This window comes from Haliotis rufescens, unplaced genomic scaffold, assembly GCF_023055435.1.
Source record: "Haliotis rufescens isolate VD_foot unplaced genomic scaffold, xgHalRufe1.0.p SCAF_12, whole genome shotgun sequence".
NCBI lineage: Eukaryota > Metazoa > Mollusca > Gastropoda > Lepetellida > Haliotidae > Haliotis > Haliotis rufescens.
The window spans coordinates 32,288,943-32,311,074 of NW_025963802.1; the positions used below are offsets into that span (position 1 = coordinate 32,288,943).

Here is a 22,132-nt window from a genome sequence, read left to right on the forward strand (position 1 = left end):
TCCGTACATGTTAGGTAACTGCGCAGAGGGTTGTTTTCGTAACGTCGAAGTCCCGAGTTCGATTCCCAAACATGGCTACAACTTGTGAAAGCAATGATGATTTCTTGCCTCACCATTTCTAGATGTCAGGTAAAACAATCCGCTCACAGATTATAGGCACTCCTGACCAACTCGTGTTATTCCGGGACAAGCCGAATAGCGACTCGTGCCCCTCTCATGGACATTTTTGAGACTGGGTTCCGTCTTAGCGCAAACGGGCATACCTAAAACAATTGTCAACTCGTTGCGTAATGGTTCACATATATTTCCACATATATCATATATATTTCAGATGCAATTTAAAGCACATCGGGACGTGCGGAATTATACAGTATGATTGAACACATTTAACTGTGTCTTGAGTATATTTTTAGGTGCAAGACATATGTAAAATCAAAACTTATTTCTGAGGGATTATTTGACATAGAATTCGAAATCATACGCGCATTCTGATTGGTTTGTCGTATTTTTACATATAACATTCATCGATGGGGGGCGAATCTTCTTGCAGGTTACGGAAAGGGGCGAGTGGTGCCGAATGAGATTATGGGCTGGATTTCATCTGGGAAATTGATACACAACACTGACTTCATTCACTGGGATTGAATTGTAATTGTTGAAAAGGAAATTTATCCTATAATTCCACTGAAGAGACCTCTGTTTAAATTCACACTAAAATCAGCCAACCAGAACGAAAACAGGCTGCACGAGCCAATCGTGACAATTAAAGAGGTCAAATGTACCACTCAATTTGATACACAATGAGAATGCTCACACAACCTGTGGGTATTCCTGGTAAGAATATAGGACCCCTCCGAACGATGCTTGCCATGAGAGGCGATGTAATAGCACGGGAGGTCAGGCTCAGTGACGAAGTGGATTGTGTATCATGGCGCGCCAATTGCGTAGATCGTTGCACAATATTTGCTCCGGTCTGGTCCAACCTACATTATTTACAGACCGCCGCAAAATAACTGCAATATTGCTGAGTGTGACGTTAAACAGCAAGCGATAAAACAAAACCAGTAAGAAAACTAAAAAAAAACAGAATATAAAACACATCAACATTTGTAAAACGTTTATTTTTGAAGATTCACGAACATAACGAGATAATTGTTTTTGCTGTGTTGAGGCTCCATGATGAGGTGTCAATATTTTAGGTCTGTCTAGAAATTGTATTTGTGATTATAATTCTCGCCACTTGAAATAGAATTAAGGAATGTACCCACGTTATGAAAACTTGATCTTTATCCAGGGTATGAAACTCCTAAAATTTTCAGCCAGACCACAGGACTGGCTAGCTGAAATACTTGCCAGCCCTGACCAAAACCTGTCTGCCCACTATAATCATATGTTTCTCAGGATAATTTAATTAAAACTTTAAATCGAATTCATTGAACATGAAGTAATGCAAGAAAAGAAATAGCAAACACTTTTTAGGCCAGATTTGTATTAAATATATTCGAATACATCATGTGCTTATCATTGGGAAATATTTAGAATATTTTTACATATGAAATGTAACCCGACCGTCGGGCAGGGGGATTTGAAAATCTGGCAGCCCGAGTTGAAATCAACCCGTCTCGGACGGTCGGGCAGGCAGGTATTTCGAACACTGCTTTATCGCAAGCAAAATGGGTATTTTCTTGACAAGCGATCTTTGCAAAATCTTCACTGCAAGTTATATTCGTAATCGGCTAAAAGGCTTGTTTTTCGCTTTATGAGTATTAGCACACATGCATCTGTCTTCGTTAATTACTTATCGCGATATTTCGTGTTTCTATTTCAGGTTGCGAGAACAATAGTTACATTTGACACATTATCTGTGTAATTAGCGTAAGAATAAAAGAAACTCAATAAAAATAATACTCATATAAATCCCAATATTTGATTGTACAGACAAATAAAGTGGCTTTTGAATGACTTGAATAAATTTTGTTGGGATTGCCAATTGCCAGAGCGTAAGTTTCCATTAGCCGCGTCGCCCAGGTCGTTTTCCTCCTGTCGGCTTTGGGTGTCGTGGTGGTCGTCCATCCGGTCGTCGGCGTGGAGGTTGTGTAGGCTGTGGAGCTTGTGGGTCTGGTGTATTTTCCCCAGTCTGTCCCGTGGGTCCCCACAGGGACAGATCTAAGGATGGGATAGCCGTTGAACTGCAGTCAACAACCTGGTTGCTAGAGGCGAAACATTAAATATATGAATGGTTGAACTTATTATATGAATGGTAGATATCAATCTCATTAAAATCAGATCTTAGCCCTCGCTACCGCTAAACAAAGACGTGAAGACATTCCATTAGGGGTCACGTCAGACCGACCTTGCGCGAACTTTGACCGACCAATGGAATGACCAATCAGAAGGCAGCTTTCTCGTGCTTTACGGCACTAATTTCAAATTGTCGACTACGCTTCGAAACATATTTTGACGAATTCTCGATTACAAATTTGAAGCCTGAACAAAAGAACATTCTGGAATGGTTAATAGATGGTCTAGATTGTATAGATTCAGTCGTTAAACCCTATCTTTCGTTCGGAATACCCCGTGTTTTCGAGGTTGCATGATTAGAAATCACATTCTGACTGTCACTTTCATAATCTGGTAAGCGACGCTCTGATTGGTCGGATGAAAGGTCGTTCTGACGTGACCCCTAATGGGGTGTCTTCAGATCTTTGTTCAGCGGTAGCGAGAACTAAGGTCTGATTTTAATGAGATTGCGTAGATATCAAAAACTCTTCGTCGGTTTGCATCAATGGCAGCGCGGAAGATATTGTTCAAATGGTTCTTGATACATAATTGTTGACGTTTTTGACTGCATTTACTATCTAGGTTCACAACTGATTTGAACAGATTTTAAGAAATATCCTGACATGGCAACTTGATATGGAACGTTAGCGTAAACACTTACGTGAATCTCAACAACACAGTGATAACGGATGTTATAATCGACAAGAATCTGGGACTCTTGTGAATCCAGACGTAATCTCCTCAACGTATTAAATTATTGTATAGTGAGTGAGTGGGGTGCTTAGTACAGTATTTCAGTTATATCACGGCGTGTCAGCTCACTGTTGGAGAAAAGCCGAAAACGATGCAAGTCTCGGACATTTACCTCTTTGGTGAAACCCACGAGCACGGATTTCGTGCTGAAAAACCTAGAAACGTTATCGGAGACTCGAACCACGATCATAGGTTTCTGGCGTGCTAAAGGGACGCAACTCTGCACAGCTACTTGCGGTACCTTAGACGACCCTTGCACCCGGATAATTATATAAGTAAACGAATAAATAACATATGGGCTTCAGAGTTAGTTATTTTTTAGTGAGTAATCTGACATATTTTTTATTTGGCGAAAAACCAATTTACCGACATGCATTTATTGATAATGAAACCATATCCGACTTACTTATTGGCTTCAGTCAAGCGGAAAGGGCGTGTCTGGATGCTGCTGATGTCGGTGTTGTCACAGATGATACGGGACAGAGATACTTGCTCAAGGGAGGCAATTTGTTCTGGAACAAATGAAAACATCCGTGCACTGAGTGAGAGAGTTTTACGACTCTTGAAGCAATATTCCAGCATAATTATGGGGGAAGGCATCAGAAGTAGACAAATACAGTAAACTACGGTTATAACGAACACGCTTATAACGAACTGACGGATATAACGAAGTTACTTTTTTGGTCCCGACTATTTGCTGTTGTTATACTGTATATATGCTTATAACGAACTACGGTTATAACGAACTAAAATTAGTAGTCCCTTTGAGTTCGTTATAACCGTACTTTACTGTATTGTACCTTTGTTGGGAATCGAATCAGGGCATTCGGCGTGACGAGCCACCACTTTATCTAAAAGGCTACCCCTTGTCCCCTTGACATTACTCCAGAACACCCATGAGTAGAGGTTTACGCAGCTTTAACAATATTCAGTCAAATCAGGACGAGGGACACCAGAAATGGGCTTTACCCATTTTACCTATGTCGAAATCAAACCCGGCCTTTTGCGTGACGATCGAACGCTTTAACCACAATGCCATCCTATCTCCCCTGGGTTGGTGGAGGAATTAAACAAAATAAAAATGACCTACTGATCGACAAAACAAGATTATCATTATTACATACCTGTGGTGAATCCCTTAACTGGATCTGTGGTTTCATACCAGTAACTGTCGCCATATTTCAAATCGGCAAACTGTTCTCCCAGCAAGCAGATGTACAAGCTCCCAACAGCGGCACCGCCAACTGGAGCTTCGGAGACGCCCCCTGTGTACAGATCGATGTCATCAGGGGAACTGAAACCCGTTATATCAGGTGAATCTAACATTGAGAAACTATATACCTAACTGTTTTTGTACTTTGGCAATGTTTTGTTTTAGCTCAATGAAAAGGTTGTATATTTGGTGATGTGAGATTTTAACTCCGCTTCGATCAATATGCGATCGGTTATTTGACGGGTTGTCATCTTCCCGAGGCAAGAGAGTTAACTGACTTTAAAAGTACAGTTATCGAACTTGACGAACTAGGCTGGAATACCTGGGCTCGATCGTAGCGCCACCTGTTGCTATTACGAGCTATGTCCCTTCCATGCATCTCCTATGGACCAATCAGATTCAACCTCTCGCATCACTTGCATTTGGCGGCGCTAAATGGCGGCGCCCAGGCAATACGATCTGATCGATTCTCAAGATCTGAATTGTGATAAAACGGGTCTTTCATCGCGAAGTGCATCAGATCACGTGAGCACCTTCATTAAAACATGAAAAGATTTAGAAAATACCTGTCGACAACGAGTTGGCGGTGCACATGCTTCGCAAATCCTGCAATTGACCGAAATCTGAATGACAGTTTACTAACTGGATTTCGATTTCGTTGCGCAATTTTGATTTGACTATGCATACTCGTTAGTCCAGCTAAAATGTAACTCCATAATACCAGGATAGTTCGGCAAGGGTGGAAAGTAGACTTTCATAGTCAGTTAACTCCCTGAGTTGTCGGCATGATGCGTCTTCCCGAGACAAAGAAGTTAACTGACTGTAAAAAGTGAGTTAACTCGCTTGCCTCGGGAAGATGGCATTATGTCGCAAAGTTGGGGGATCCCACATCCCCAGCCAACCCCAGACCGCTCCATCCCCAAGGCGTTTTGTTTCTATTACTTGGTTTACAGAACCAGGCTAGTTAAGAGATTTTGCATCAACGCTTATCAAGTCGGATAATCACTCATCAAAATAAAAAAGTACAAACTGCTTCCATACGCAGCCAGTAAACTGGTACAAGATTAATGACCAGTTTAATCACATACTCATAGCTCTACTTCACCAGTACTCAGTGTGTGGTGTTGTTCCCATTCATCTCTATAAAATTATCATTCTGATACAATTGAATAAAATGCACAGAATAAAATTAAAGAACTTAAAATTAAAAGTGAAAATCATATTTTTCTCTCATCCTAACGAAACTTTAAAATGCATAAAATATTTATTTGAAGAGTCTAATCTTTTGCCTTTTTGCGTTACGTATTGGAAAGGTTCAACTTACGTGTATGTCCTTTCTATGTCTCTTCCCGCTCGACCAGAAAATACGTTATTGGTGGGATAAGTAACATTTGGCAGCTGGCAGTAATGTCTCCAGGCGTTATAGGCAGGGAGCCCATGGTCTCGGCCTCTCTGGATGTTGAGAGACACGATGTCCAACCCAGACTCGGCCGTGGTTTCAAACAAATGGTTCCTCATCTCGTCCGAGTACCATGCATCAACTCTCTCATTCGCTCCACCAAGAAGGCCTTCAAAGATGGAATTAATGTTTTTTCGGACGTAGGAAGGCCTGTTGTACATTTTTGTCAAAGAAACGTCATCATTTTCAAAACGCATAGTCTTTGGGATCATTGTATGTCCAAATCTGAACGACGCCGTCGAGAAGACGTTTGCAAGACTTGGGTCGACGGTCTGGTCATACGAGTAGTCACCGGAAGTAAGACCGTGTAAGGTCATGGCGTCCCTTCCGATGATTTCCGGTAGCCATTGGTTGTACGTGATGACCTGCAGCTGTGCCCCTACAATCTTCCTGGCTTCGTTGAAGAGAGTTTCGTGAGACCAGGAGGGCTGCAGGGAAGCCAAGGTCGTGGCAATGCGATTGTGTTCGCGGACGAAGAGGGTGTGGAGTGCAGAGAGACCAGGGAAGACGTTCACACGACTATCACCTGGTAAAGAACCACAATAATAATAATAATAACAACAACAACAATAATAATAAAAATATACTCTTAAAAAAACCCGAGAAGCCAGATTTGTGTGAGATAGGACAATACATTTATACGAGGAACCGTACAAAGTATTGAGCTGAAGTGTTGTGGCATGATTGTAGTCATGTCAGTTATCGGTACATAGGAAAAGTCCAAGGTGAAGGTCATCTACCATCAATAACGCGTATGTCCCCCGTTGGAATCGATAGTGGCCTGACATCTCCTGCCCATGGAAGAGACGAGTATCAGAATCACATCCTCGGGAATGAGAGCCCGATTAGCCTGCAACGCAAAATCCAACTGCTGCATCGTCTGGGGTTGTGGTTGACGTCGGCGTAGCCGTCTATCCAATTCATCCCACGGGTGCGCTATCGGGTTCATATCCGGGGATCTGGAGGGCCAGGGGAGAACATGAACGTTGTTGTGTACACAGGCTCTTGTGATCCGTGCCGCATGTGCTCGGGCGTTGTCCTGCTGGAATACACCGTTGCCGTTGGCTGCAATTGGGAGGACGTGTGGTAGGAAAATTTCGTTGATGTATCGTTGAGCCGTAAGATTGCCCTGAATATGGACGAAACCTGTCCTGCCATGATGTGAGATAGTCGTCCACATCATAACGCTACCCCCACCAAACCTGTCCACTTCCTGTACTTCCCGGCGTAACGTTCTCCTCGACGTCTGTAACCCGTGCTCTTCCATCCCCTCGACGGAGGAGAAATCTTGATTCGTCGCTGAACCAGACATCTCTCCATCGCAGCTGAGGCCATACCCTGTGTTGACGACACCAATGCAGTCGGATGTAGCCATCTTGGGCTGGGGTGGTTACTCTTGGTCGTCCCGACTTTGGCCGATCACGTGTTGACCCATACTGTTGAAACCGATCCCATAGCCTTGTGATGGTGCTGGGCGCTACATTGACGACCCTGGCTACAGCTGATCGGGATTCCCCTGCCTGCACGTCTTTGCACTTCTGTTAATCTTGGCATGTTCTTGAACTGTCACTGTTCGATTGACGCAGATGGCAGGCAATCAAAAACCCTGCACCCTGTACCGTTCAAAGTGGCCCCTTTGTTAATGCACTGGGTGCGTTTTTTCCGAATCGTACGTGTTTCCCGACTCATGGTTTGCATGGTGTTGTGATTATTTAGATCCGGGAAATTTGTCACTGACACTATAACACATTAAATATCTTCATGTTGCACCCTTGGTCTGTTAATTTTGCATTTATGGCCAAAAATATCCGCATTGCGTTTCTTTTTTTTAGGAATATATAAATATATGTATATAATAATAGTAATAATAAGTTTACTGCTTCGCCAAGAGAAGTGTGATCGCCTTACCAAATCGATCAGTGAATAAATGTTCATTAACGCTGCAGTCAGCAATATTGCGCTCTGAAAATGTTTCTTTGTTGCATGAATTCTCTGACTTCTAATTTGTTTCTATAATAAATTAATTTATGTGACAGCGATACGATGAATAGCCTTTGGTTCTCATCATGCTGCTTAGATTGTGTCATTTGAAACCCCCACTCGAGAACACTAACCTGCAAGGAAACAGTAATCAGCTGTGTCGTCGGGGTCAAGGGCGCACGCTGTCTCCTCTCCAGCTGGCAGCAGGTTGTCTGGCGTCACCTTCAGAAGACCTGTAGCAAGGTTATAGGAGTCAGTGAGTTGGGTTCAATGCAACCCAGTCATCTAATTAAGGCCTTAAGCAGAGTTACGTCCTTTAGCTTGTTGGGGTTCTCGCTCTCTCCCCTCTCTCCAACACAGAAGGCTCACACGCTCCCGCCTTCACTCACTCACTCCTTCACTCAGACACTCCTTCACTCACGCACTCACGGACCCACACAAAACCACCTTCCGACTCACTCATTCACTCACTCGACTGGTGAAGATCCGGGGTAGAATAGGTCTTCAGCAACCCATGCTTGCCGTAAAAGGCGACTATGCTTGTCGTAAGAGGCGACTAACTGGAACGGGTGGTCAGGATCGCTGACTTTGATGCATGCCATCGATCCCAATTGCGTGGGTCGATACTCATGTTGTTAATAGCTGGATTGTCTGGTCCAGACTCGATTATTTACAGACCGCCGTCATATAGCTGGAATCTTGCTGAGTGGGGTGTTAAACAACAAACAACAACAACACTCACTCACTCACTCGCAGTCTGCCTTGTAAAGAGAGTATCAAAGATGGTGGACAGCAGGATACTAACCGCCTGTGAGGTCAATGAGTTGGGCCGTCTCAACAGTACTGGCACCATAGATCTGGGAACCATCGATGAATGAAGTCAAAGAGTTCTTCTGTTCCCGGGGAGCTGGAATAAATCATGCATACACAAATGTAACTGTCATTGAGTATACGTCCTGTTAGAGGTAAAGAGAGGTGTCGTACAGGAATATATATATATAGGGGATCGAACCACCGACCTTCCGTTCTCCGTCTAGAAGATCTATCCACAAGACCATGAAAGCGACCGATGTGTTAGAATATATCCCTGCTTGTCGTGAGAGGCGACTGGATTGGATCGGGTTGATTGTGTGTCATCGTACCCGATAACGTCGGACGTTGCTCATGATATCAATCACCAGTTTTGCCTGGTGCAATCCCGATTTCTTACAAGACGCAATGATAAAGCTGGTACAGTAAACTACGGTTATAACGAACTCAAAGGGACCACTAATTTTAGTTCGTTGTAGCCGTGGTTCGTTATAAGCATATATACAGCATAACTACAGCAAATAGTCGGGACAAAAAAGTAAGTTCTTTATATCCGTCAGTTCGTTATAAGCGTGTTCGTTATAACCGTTGTTTACTGTATATTGCTAGCCGTAATACCAACAAACAAATACCAGCCGCGGCGGTGCCTTACCTCCGGGGGCTACTTCAGCTGGCTCGGAGCGGACAAAGTTCATGCAGTCCTTGGTGGGGAAATGGGCATCTCGGAATGGCAGGGAAATCGGGAAACAAGGGTTACTTGGACTGGAAACGTCAAGCAGGACATCATTGGAAATATATAATTTACTATGGTTATGTGATAGATATGTTTATGTTTTTACGTTTGATACAAGGAACTCTATTTGATCACAAATTACACTCAGCGTCATTATTGAATCTATACAAACAAGTGACAATAGGGCAGTGAGTGGTTTCGCGCCGCTTTTAGCAATATTCGAGGAATATCACGGCGGGGGACACCCGAAATGGGCTTCACACATTGTACCCATGTCGGGAATAGAACCCGGGTCTTCGGCGTGACGAGCGAACGCTTTAAACACTAGGCTACCCGACCGCCCCTATAAATAAATAAATAAATAAATAAATAAATAAATAAAAAATAAAATAAATAAATAAATAAAAAATAAATAATTAAAAATAAAAATAAATAAATAAATAAATAAATAAATAAATAAATAAATAAATAAATAAATAAATATATTGTTTCTGCCTATATCAGTATGACTGGATGCTGTAATTGTAATGGAACTGCACTCTTGAAAGTTGAAAATGCGACGTTTTGTCGGGGGATGGGAGGGGGTGTGTGTCTTGTACAGAAACCGGTGTCACCGTGTAACTCTCTCTCTCTCTCTCTCTCTCTCTCTCTCTCTCTCTCTCTCTCTCTCTCTCTCTCTCTCTCTCTCAACCCTCTCTCTCAACCCTCTCTCTCTCTCTCTCAACCCCAGACCCAGACCCTCTCTCACCTTGGACACTCCCTTACCCTGGACCCTCTCAAACCCCAGACACGCTCTCTCGCGTGGCAGCAGTTGTCTCTCTGTATGTCTTTTATTATATGCGTGACCCCTCAACAAGGACGCTAAGTACACTACTTTCACTAAGAAAATGTAAAAAACTATAAAAGGAAGATGGTTATAACGAGGGTCCAACTCACTCTGTTGTCGCGTCTTCAAGGGCATTGCAGCACTCGATCTTGTCACCATTGTCTAATGAAGAGTAAGACAAATATAAACGTCATTTGTCATAGTAACGACTGATGGAGGCGTGGATGCAGCGTAATAGCTTATTTCCCGATGTCAGTAGGCTAACATTGATAATTAATTATTCGTTTTTAATTAATTCGGATTCGTTTTTATCCAAAACACCTTGTTCAAGCAGAAATGTGAGTATCAATTCATAAAAGAAATCATATCAGACACTAATCAGAGTTACCTCCCTTCATTCCTAAACAAGTTAACCTCGGTCATGATGGGCGTCTTTGGCTTTTCCATACTACTACTACTACTACTACTACTACTACTACTACCAAGAACAATAACAACAATAATCCATGTTTAAAATCTAAATTTGTTTTAACGTGTTTACGGTGAGGTTGTGTTTAGGTGGTGTTTTGGCTGTGAGACGATCGTCCATTTCATATGTTTAGACCTAACTGCATTTTGATAGAACACACCAAATGACTTGTCTTTTGTGAACAATGATTCGAATAGTATATCAACCACAACGTTCAAGAAATTGCATTGTGTGATGAAGGCCCCACAGCTTGTTTGTTTGTTTGTTGTTTAACGCCGCACTCAGCAATATTCCAGCTATATGACGTCGGTCTGTAAATAAGTGAGTCTGAACCAGGAACTCCAGTGAATGACATCATGAGCATCGATCCACGCACTTGGGGTACGATGACATGCATCAACCAATTCAGCGATCCTGACCACCCGATCCCGTAAGTCGCATCTTACGACAAGCATGGGTTGCTGAGGACCTATTCTACCCCGGATCTTCACGGGTCCGTGATATAACTGACCTTCTCTTCAAGGGCACGTCGAACTATACTCACTCATTTCATTTCACTATGCTTGTCGTAAGGGTGGTCAGGCTCGCTGACTTGGTTGATGCATGTCATTGTATCCCAGTTGCAAAAATCGATGCTCGTGATGTCAATCACTGGATTATCTGGTCCAGACTCGATTATTTACGGACCGCCGTCATATAGCTGGAATATTGCTGTGTGCGGCGTTAAACAACAAACAAACAAACAAACAAACAAACAACGTTATATCACGGCGTGATCGCCTGATATGGGCGGCCATCCCCAAGTGATGCAGGTCTCAGACAGACGTTCTAATCGGACGTGTGGCACTTACTTGTAGTGACAGGAGTACCCGTCAAGTCGTGGTCAAGGAACTGTCCCCATTGCATAGCCATCACACTGAGGCGGTTTGACGTCCGGTTCAGCTCGAAGTGGACATTATTGCTGACCGTTCGTGCAGTCGGCAAAGGTACCCCGGATGCTGTGTTGAGGCGTGGAGTGCCATTCGCTGGAAAAGACATTACAGTGAACTAGCATAACTACAAATGTTTACGCACAATATAAGTAAGTCAGTGGGTTTCGTTTGACGCCGCTTTGACAGTATTCCAATCATATCAGTGAGTGAGTATGGTTTTACGCCGCTTTTAGCAATATTCCAGCAATATCTCGGCGGGGGACACCAGAAATGGGATTCACACATTGTACCCATGTCGGGAATCGAACCCGGGTCTTCGGCGTTACGAGCGAACGCTTTAACCGCTCGGCTACCCGACCGCCCCCCAATCATATCACGGCGTGTCAGCTTACTGTGAGGAAAACCCAAAACGATGCAGACATTTACCACTTTGGTGAAACCCACGAGCACGGGTATGGTGCTGACAAACCTATAACGAAGTCAAGGCTAATGTGAGATTCGAACCCACGATCAATGGGTCCTGGCACGAAACAAGGGTATAAAGTAATGGTCCTTTAACTATTCTGCACGTGGGGGCACGGGTGGCCCAGTCGCCTAAGGCGGCGCGATTCGCTGTGCAGAGTTGCGTCCCTTGGGCATGCAAGAAACCTATGATTATGGGTTCGAATCCCGGTTCGCCCCGATTCTGATTCTAGGTTTGTCAGCACCATACCCGTGCTCGTGGGTTTCACAGAAGTAGTAAACGTCTGAGACCTGCATCACTTCGGGCTTTCCTCCCACATTAAGCTGACACGCCGTGATATAACTGGAATACTGTAAAAAGCGGCGTAAAACCCAACTCACTCCCTCACTATTCTGCACGTACCAAACATTAACCGGCCGGAATGCAGGCCTTCCATAAACAGTATCTGGTTTAACAGGGTTTCGCTCTTTTTTAAAGGTCCTACTCTTTCTAGTCCATATATTTAACTATCGCTATGAACCAATTGATGGATAACAACCTCGATGCAAGCATTGACTCATCGGCACATATGTAACTCCGATTTTTAAGTTACTAAATGTTATTCAACTTTTATTGCATTTAGGACATTTAATACAGGCTCTTTTATCGTGACTTTTTTCATACTAATCGTGTAGGAAGGATGGTTTTATATTTTATACATAAACTTTATCAAGTTATCAACTCTCCTCCATGGCAAGCAGGTCGTGCACCCGACATTGTTCGGGTGTTTGTCGTTTACAAAATGGGGTATTCATCTTTTAAAAGAACAATGAATGTCGGTTTATACATACGATAAAAACACAACATTTTGAGAGATGTAAGAAAACACGTGTCCGGGGAAACAAGGGCTCCGCCCCGGGTTACTTCTTAAATCTCATAAATACTATTTACATTTAACCTTCTCACATACCATCATTGTACACCGCCGGTAAGACTCGCCTGAAGTTCCGGTTGACGGAGCCCCACAAGGGGTTGTTCATGTTGTTGCACACGCCGTCTATTGTCCTGAAGCGACTGGCCTCGCAAGTCTGCCGCCTGTAACACATCAATACATTCATCACCACTCGCCCCTTTCCGTAACCTGCAAGAAGACTCGTCCCCCTATCGATGAATTTTATGTTCGAAAATACGACAAACCAATCAGAATGCGCGTATGACTTCAAGTTCTTCGTCAAAGAATCCCTCAGGAATAATTTTTGATTTTACATATGTTTTGCATCTAAAAATATACCCAAGACACAGTTAAATGTGTTCAATCATACTGTATAATTCCGTATGCCCCGATGCTTTAAATTGCATCTGAAATATATATGATATATGTGGAAATATATGTGAACCATTACGCAACGAGTTGACAATTGTTTAAGGTATGCACGTTTGCGCTAAGACATCAATAGGCTTAAACCTACAGGCTAGTTCTGGAATATATTCTTGTACCTCTTCACGTTTTTCAAAACTGACTTGGCACCGTTGATGATTTTATTTGTTATTATTTTATTTCTTATTTCGGCTACTAATCTGTCAAAACTTTTTTATGCATCACGTGACCTGTCTTAGCCTCGCTCTGAAGCTCGAGATGCGAAAACAAACTTTCTCATTTTGTGTGTTTTCGCAGTTAATTCCACTCACTTGACAAATCCGGACGTGTGGCCCGAGTCTGTACGTGGACTGCTGGCGATCTGACCCGCCGACTCAGCGTCGTATACTGTTGGTAGGATCGACTTCTTGCTCGCTGGAAAAGAAGGAAGCATGTTCAGTGGTAAGTTTGGACCACCTCAGTGGGGATGTTTCAAAGAAGGCTCGACACCGGCCGTGTTAGTACAAAAATGGTCATACAAACCTGTCACCCATTCAAGCCATTCAACGTTAAACCTGATTATAGCGAAACCCCGTTAAACCGAACCCTGGCAGTCCGGAAACCCACTTTCCGGACAATTACTGCTGCGCACGTATACATAAAAGTTTGTTTGGTTGTTTTTTAACGAAGCAATCGGCAATCGAATCTAGATCAGACAAACACCTTTTTGACATTATGGGTATTGATCCACGTAACTCCGATACGATGACCAGTATCAACCATGTCAGCGAGCCATGCTACTGATCCCGTCAACTCTCACCGGAGCTTCACGGGGTTGTCTACATAAACACACGCGGACACCACTCAGTCAGTGAATCAGTGAGTCAGTGAGTGAGTCAGCGAGCGAGTGAGTGAGGTTTTACGCCGCTTTTAGCAATATTCAAGCAATATCGCGGCGGGGGACACCACAAATGGGCTTCACACATTGTACCCATGTCAGGAATCGAACTCGGGTCTTCGGCGTGACGAGCGAACGCTATAACCACTAGGCTACCCGACCGCCCGACACCACTCAGTATCTGTGACTGATCAATCAAGAAATGTCATTAAGAAAACACGTCGCTGTTATTGCACTTATTACAAAGGTCTTTAACCATCGTATTGACTGAAAAGGTGAGATGAGGTGAACTGGGGGTTAACTTATATAGCGACGTGCATGCACGTGTGTGTGTCTGTCTCTGCTGAGGCCGATTTTATAGTGCCAGTCAACTGAGATGACATGTCGCAGTTTAACATGAATACCCCACTCAGACACAGCATACTGACTCCGAGACGACCAGTCCTTATTTTTGCCCCTTAATGCCAAGAGCCAGGCAGGGTAATAACAAGTTCTATCTTTTAACGTCGTTGGTATGACACGACCGGTATCGAAACCCGGACCTTCCGCTCTCCGGGCGGACGCTCTACCACTAGACCACGGAGGCGGTTATTTTTATTTATGTACTGAAGAACAAAGGGAAGTTCAGTATATAATAATGGCTTCCAGTCTGTCATAAAATCTATATCTACACAATAAAACATCAGGTGAAATATTGCTATCTGACGTGTCACTAGTAAGGAAATAAGCCTCGTCATCTCCTTGTACACACAAGCTCCATGTGTCAAGAAAAGACATCTTCCCGAGGCAAGGGAGTCAATTGACAATAAAAGTCGAGTTTCCGTCCTTGCCGAACGAGGCTGGAATTCCGGAGTTACATTTTGGCTGGACTAACGGGTCTCTGCATAGTCCAATCAAAGACCTATATACGTCCGTGGTCCAATCGAAATCGCGTAACGAACTAGACATCCGGTTCGTAAACAACATGGATTTCAGTATGCAGATGTTTCGTCGACTGCAGGTTTTGCAAAGCATGTTTCCAAATCTTTTCATGTTTTAAATCAAAGTGCTAACGTGATTTGATGCCCTTCGCGGGGTAAGATCCGTTTTATAACAATATAGATCTGAATTATCGATCAGATCGACTTGACGGGGCGCCGCCATTTTGTTTGAGGCAAATGCAAACGATATGAGCGATGGAATCTTATTGGACAATAGGAGGGACATAGAAGGGACGTAAGTCGTAATACCCACTGGTGGGGCTACGACGGACCTGGAAATTCCAGTCTAGTTCGGCAAGGATGGAAACTGGACTTTCATACTCAGTGAACGAGCTTGCCTCGGGAAGATGTGAAAAGAGAGCGTCTGTTCAGAAAGCGGTAGCTCGATGGTTGGACGTTATAAAATATGGTACTCGCTGTTTCCTGCCCTGACGCTCGGTCGAGGACTGGTCCACTCGGGGATAGTATAATGTGTCTGAGAAGGATAGCCATTTTAATCTGCGGTATGGTATCTCAGTGGGCGAGCTCTATAAAACCGGGCGTTAATTTGGACTATATGAACTGAGTGGCAAACGATAGTATACCACGTTGTTAAATTTGATTATGTGTAGGATAAAACACGTCAGAGGGTTTTTATGAGATTTAAAACCCGAATTCATTGGATAAAATCGAGTTTTATCCAGAGGATGAGGGTTTAATTCTCATAAAACCCGAGTGCAAGTGTTTCAAACATACTTTCCTTGATCCCTAGGAAACGGGCGTAAAATATGTGTTGCTGGCGTAAGGGTAGGAAAGGACATTCTTAAAAGTATTGTAAGTCATCAGTGCGTCTGCAGCTTTGTGGTACACTCTCTGAACGACAGGTACGAAGGTTGCATCTTCGAACCGCAGGAATATAAAGTTGTTTGTCATTTTATATTTCATTTCATTACACTGTGTTCAAATGCAATACAGATTTCTTGCAAACAGTCATAAACTTTACCAACTGAAAACTGAAAACTGAAAACTGAAAATTTCAGACAAATTATAAAAATTTTTTCGATGAAGTCTATCTAAAACACATAACCTAAATACAACAATAGTGTATGCAGAAAATGTTAATCGTCTGTTACATGTTTGCGAGATAACACGCGAAAAAGTGAAAAACACGTGCACCACGGACAACTGCAAATGCACGTACGGGTAAGGGTATAAAACGATTGCAACAGCAAGTCAGACATCCACAGTGATAAAAAAACACAAAAGAAATGCCACGACTCACAGTCGAACAACGTGAACGAGCCTTGGGTATGGTACACATGGGAGCCACCCACGCCCATATTGCACTAACCCTCGGTTGCTCCCGTGTTGCCGTTACCAACTTGATGCAACGTTACAGACAGACAGGGCGGACCGCTGACAGGCCAAGAACAGGCAAACCCAGGGCGACCACGCCCCATGATGACCGGTACTTGCGTACCTTGCACCTCCGAAATCGCTTCCTGACAGTGACGTCTTCGGCGACAAATGCCTTAGGTCACAGGGTTAGTCGACAGAAAGTGGCCAGGAGACTCAGTGCTCATGGAATCAGGGCTTTTAGACCATACAGAGGACAGCTATTGACAGCGCAACATCGTCGTCTGCGATTGAGATGGGCCCAGACTGTACGACGTTGGCAACGACGTGACTGGCAGAGGGTTGTCTTCACTGACGAAAGTCTATTCTGTATGTTTAGGGCTGATGGAAGACAACGTGTTTACCGCCGTGGTCACACACGATACTAATGACTTGTTATTGAACGTGAACGATTGTTTATGTACTCTGCCTATTGTCCATGATTCTGAAAGCACGAGTTTTGTACCACACCCAACTTTGGGGGGCTCTGACGTCATTCTCGGTCGCGGTATGATTGTCATTTTCAGTGTTGGTTATGTGGATATATTGATCTTCTCAATACACTTTACTTCATGCATGTATGTTTTGTTATTTTTGAGCAAGAGTGATTTCAAACTCTGGTAAAGTTTCTTTTGGACGTCAGTTATTACAATATGAACGGAACTTGTATTTAATAAAATCCCCGGGATGGTATATAAACCGGGATGGTTTATGAGATATAACCCCGCTAGAAATCAATAGGATGACGTCACTGGAAGTTTATTTATTTTCAGTAAAGTACGGTTATAACGAACTCAAAGGGACTACTAATTTTAGTTCGTTATTACCGTAGTTCGTTATAAGCATATATACAGCATAAATACAGCAAATAGTCGGGACCAAAAAAGGAAGTTCGTTATAACCGTAGTTTACTGTATTTAACCATCACTCATTACTGCAACATTTGCTTCAGTAATCAGTGTCGGGGTAATTTTGTGTAAAAATACATTGGTTCAATGAAGACTGGGGTAAAGAAATGAATTAGCGACCACATGGCCATGGCCCCTACCATGTTTGAAATCAGCAGTTGTGATTTAAGCTAAATAACATAAATTTTTTAAACGTTTTAAATCATATTTTTATTTTTTTAAATAAATCTACGTGGAAGTATAATGTGAATGCTGACTAAGCGCCAGTACATTTAATTTTTTTAATATAATATCGCTTCCTTAAGATATTTTTAATTAAAAAAATTAATGATAAAAATATTGCTTCGTTTGATCCTCAGTTTAGTACAAGCAGCCACACACGTCGCTATGGGAGTGGAACATCTTGAAAGCCACGTTAACTCAATTTTATCTCACCTCATGAAATGCTCATTGAAATGTCGCATTGAATGCCCGTTCTCATATTTATGCGAGTCAGAATATTTATATTGGTACTTACAAGGCTCACATCGGCAAGGAATGCGTTTTACATAAATCGCTTCCATACCTGTTTATCTAAGCTGACATTGTGACATACAGCAAAACCTCGTTCCTCCGGACGGTTACGTTCCCACTGAATATACCTGGACTAACGAGGGTCCATATTAAGGAATATAGGATACGTAGTAATATCTCGCTGAATCAGAACTTTTAATATTTTCTAAGGGATATGTCCGGAAAATGTTATTGTTTGGGGAAGAAGTTGAAACTGCTGAGGAATATCTTGGAGTGTTATTTAGTGGGAATCGGTAACACTTTCTGTTGTGAGTTACCTCCCGTTGGAAGCGGTTGTTGTTATCACAGCTCCAAGAAACATCGAAAAAAAGATGTGAAAGGAATGAGTAAAGGAGTTGGGTTTAACGCCGCTTTTAACAGTAGTCCAGTCATATCACGGCGTGTCAGCTTAATGTGGGAGGAAAGCCCGAAGTGATGCAGGTCTCAGACGTTTACCACTTCAGTGAAACACACGTGCACGGGTATGGTGCTGACAAACCTAGAAACATAATCGGGGCGAACCGGGATTCGAACCTAAAATCATAGGTTTCTTGCATGCCCAAGGGACGCAACTCTGCAAAGCGAATCGCGGCGCCTTAGACGACTGGGCCACCCGTGCCCCCAGATGTGAAAGGAAGGTCCATAAGTGACAAAACTCTACTCAATAAGCATGGGTGTTCGATTGATAGTGGGAATGAAATTGCAGATCAAATTACTGGAGCAATGCTTTAGGAATTCACAAATATTAAACAATTCGATATACCTGTTGATTGCGAATTAAACTTATTTGATCATCTTATAAAACCAATATTACTATACGGGTCAGAAATATGGGGATATGAAAACATATTATTTTGGAACGGGTACATTTAATTTCTGTAAATATATCTTTAACGTCAAACATTCGACATCTGATTTGTATGTCTATGGGGACCGTGGTAGCTATCCAATTGAACGTTTTGTTAAGGTTAAAGCTGTAAACTTCAGGGCTATATTACCTACCAATGTAGATAGATTCTCTTATATTATATACTGCACACTGTTTAGTTTGTCGTCTGATACGAAAGTTGATTTTTTATTCTTTCAGAAAATGTGAAATATATTCTAAATGAAACCGGCTTTTCCTACATCTGGTATAATCTTCTTTTTTTTTAAAATGCAACTTTGCTTACAAATAATGTAAAACTTGTATTAATGGATCAATTGAGACAATGCTTACTATAACTCAATTCAAAATTCTTCAAACGGAAAATATTATCAGTGTAAAGAAAACTTGAATACAAGTATTCGACCCAATCTTTTGAATTTACTCTTTAATCTTCGAAAGTCGCCTTTACGGGACGCATGGGTTGCTGAAGACCAATTCTACCCCGGATCTTCACGGGTCCTGAGTGTTCTATACATCTGATTAATAACAATGGTCAAACTCTTCCATAATAATACGTTTTACCAATCTCATGTTAATAACCATTGATGAAAATAGTTCTGTACACGCTAAAAAAGTATTCATAATGTCTTACCAACAGCTGTAATTAAAATGGCGAACAGAGTCCATCTCCCTCTCGTCATGGTGGCCGTCATGCTTGCGATACAGTGTCCTATTTCTACAGTACTTATATGGACTTTTCCTACCCCCGGGGTACACCCTGTTTCATCAGGCCATCGCGGTATCCGATATATAATGAACTTATGTTGCCGTCATGGCCACGTGACATAGTACGCGTTGATTAAAAAGATTTGTGAAGGCGATTGCGGTTCATGGGCTATTTCGTAAGTAAAGATCCAATAAGGATTATCTCAAATGCAATCTTATTTAGCAGCCCCAATAATTATGTTCGCTGTTGATATTGTATGTAACAAAGCTGGCGGACGTTGGGATAAGTGGCGAAATGGGTTTGTTTGTACGTTATGTAACGCCACACAGTAATGTTCCAGTTAGTGTAAGGGCGTTCTGTATATAATCGACTCTATACATTACGAACCGTTGTTTGATATTATTAGCTTCCATCCACGTCGTCGGTATTCGATGACACGAAAACAAGAAACCCAATCAATACAATGTTCCAGTGTTCAAGGTCCCAATGAGTACAAGTTCCAATGTACAAGGTCCCAGTGAGTACAATGTACAATTTACATGACCTAATGAGAACAATGTACCAATAGTACCAATAGTGTTCCAACGTACAAGGTCCCAATGAGTACAATGTTCCAATGTACAAGGTCCCAATGAGTACAATGTTCCAATGTACAAGGTCCCAATGAGTACAATGTAGAATGTACTTGTCCTAATGAGTATAATGTACCAATACTGTTCCAATGTACAAGGTCCCAATGAGTACAATGTTCCAATGTACAAGGTCCCAATGAGTACAATGTTCCAATGTACAAGGTCCCAATGAGTACAATGTTCCAATGTACAAGGTCCTAATGAGTACAATGTAGAATGTACATGTCCTAATGAGTACAATGTACCAATAATGTTCCAATGTACAAGGTCCCAATGAGTACAATGTACAAACAGTGTTTCAATGTACAAGGTCCCAATGAGAACAATGTTCCAATGTACAAGATCTCAATGAGTACAATGTACAATGTACAAGGTCCCAATGAGTACAACGTTCCAATGTACAAGGTCCCAATGAGTACAATGTAGAATGTACATGACCTAATGAGTACAATGTACCAATTGTGTTCCAATGTACATGGTCCCAATGAGTAAAATGTTCCAATGTACAAGGTCTCAAGGAGTACAAATTACAATGTTCCAATGTACATTGTCCCAATGAGTACAATGTACAATGTACATGATCCCAATGATTACAATGTACCAATAATGTTCCAATGTACAAGGTCTCAATGAATACAATGTACCAATAATGTTCCAATGCACAAGGTCCCAATGAGTACAATGTACCAATAATGTTCCAATGTACAAGGTCCTTATGAGTACAATGTACCAATAATGATCTAATGTACAAGGTCCCAATGAGTACAATGTACCAATGTGTTCCAATGTACAAGGTCTCAATGAGTACAATGTACCAATAATGTTTCAATGCTCAAGGTCCCAATAAGTACAATGTACAAGGTCCCAATGAATACAACGGTCCAATGTACAAGGTCTCTATGAGTACAATATACAAGGACTCAGTGAGTACAATGTACAATGAACAAGGTCCCAATGAGTACAATGTACAAGGTCCCAATGAGTACAATGTATCAATGTACAAGGTCCCAATGAGTAGAATTTACGATGTAAAAGGTCCCACTGCGTACAATGTACAAATGTACAAGGTCCCAATGAGTACAATATACCAATGTACAAGGTCCCAATGAGTACAATGTACAAGGTCCCAATGAGTACAATATACCAATGTACAAGGTCCCAATGCGTACAATTTACAATGTACAAGGTCCCAATGAGTACAATGTACAAGGTCCCAATGAGTACAATGTATAAATGTACAAGGTCCCAATGAGTAGAATTTACGATGTAAAAGGTCCCAATGCGTACAATGTACAAATGTACAAGGTCCCAATGAGTACAATATACCAATGTACAAGGTCCCAATGAGTACAATATACCAATGTACAAGGTCCCAATGCGTACAATGTACAATTTACAAGGTCCCAATGAGTAAAATGTTCCAATGTACAAAGTCTCAAGGAGTACAAATTACAATGTTCAAATGTACATTGTCCCAATGAGTACAATGTACAATGTACATGATCCCAATGATTACAATGTACCAATAATGTTCCAATGTACAAGGTCTCAATGAATACAATGTACCAATAATGTTCCAATGCACAAGGTCCCAATGAGTACAATGTACCAATAATGTTCCAATGTACAAGGTCCTTATGAGTACAATGTACCAATAATGATCTAATAAACAAGGTCCCAATGAGTACAATGTACCAATGTGTTCCAATGTACAAGGTCTCAATGAGTACAATGTACCAATAATGTTCCAATGCTCAAGGTCCCAATAAGTACAATGTACAAGGTCCCAATGAATACAACGGTCCAATGTACAAGGTCTCTATGAGTACAATATACAAGGACTCAGTGAGTACAATGTACAATGAACAAGGTCCCAATGAGTACAATGTACAAGGTCCCAATGAGTACAATGTATCAATGTACAAGGTCCCAATGATTA

The 22,132-nt window shown here is 42.1% G+C and overlaps 1 protein-coding gene across 1 annotated transcript; it reads right to left on the reverse strand.

The window, feature by feature from the left end:
- Window positions 1–1,100: 1,100 nt before the first annotated feature.
- Window positions 1,101–19,617, reverse strand: LOC124118159 (myeloperoxidase-like). Its single transcript, XM_046480271.2, has 12 exons — window positions 19,487–19,617; window positions 13,587–13,689; window positions 12,868–12,992; window positions 11,375–11,548; window positions 10,165–10,216; window positions 9,148–9,257; window positions 8,491–8,592; window positions 7,820–7,918; window positions 5,571–6,231; window positions 4,158–4,327; window positions 3,440–3,545; window positions 1,101–2,210 (listed from the first exon to the last, which is right to left on the reverse strand). The coding sequence occupies exons 1-12, from the start codon at window positions 19,545–19,547 to the stop codon at window positions 2,012–2,014; spliced, it is 1,962 nt and encodes a 653-aa protein (XP_046336227.2). The 5' UTR covers window positions 19,548–19,617; the 3' UTR covers window positions 1,101–2,011.
- Between the last annotated feature and the right edge of the window lie 2,515 nt (window positions 19,618–22,132).

Excerpts from the sequence above, each read along its gene's own strand:
- LOC124118159 (XM_046480271.2), bottom strand. The coding sequence starts at position 19,547 with ATGACGGCCACCATGACGAGAGGGAGATGGACTCTGTTCGCCATTTTA. Across the intron at positions 10,217-11,374 it reads GGGTACTCCTGTCACTACAA|ACAATGGTGACAAGATCGAG; the intron begins GTAAGTGCCACA and ends ACTCTTCATTAG. Across the intron at positions 8,593-9,147 it reads AGCTGAAGTAGCCCCCGGAG|CTCCCCGGGAACAGAAGAAC; the intron begins GTAAGGCACCGC and ends GATTTATTCCAG.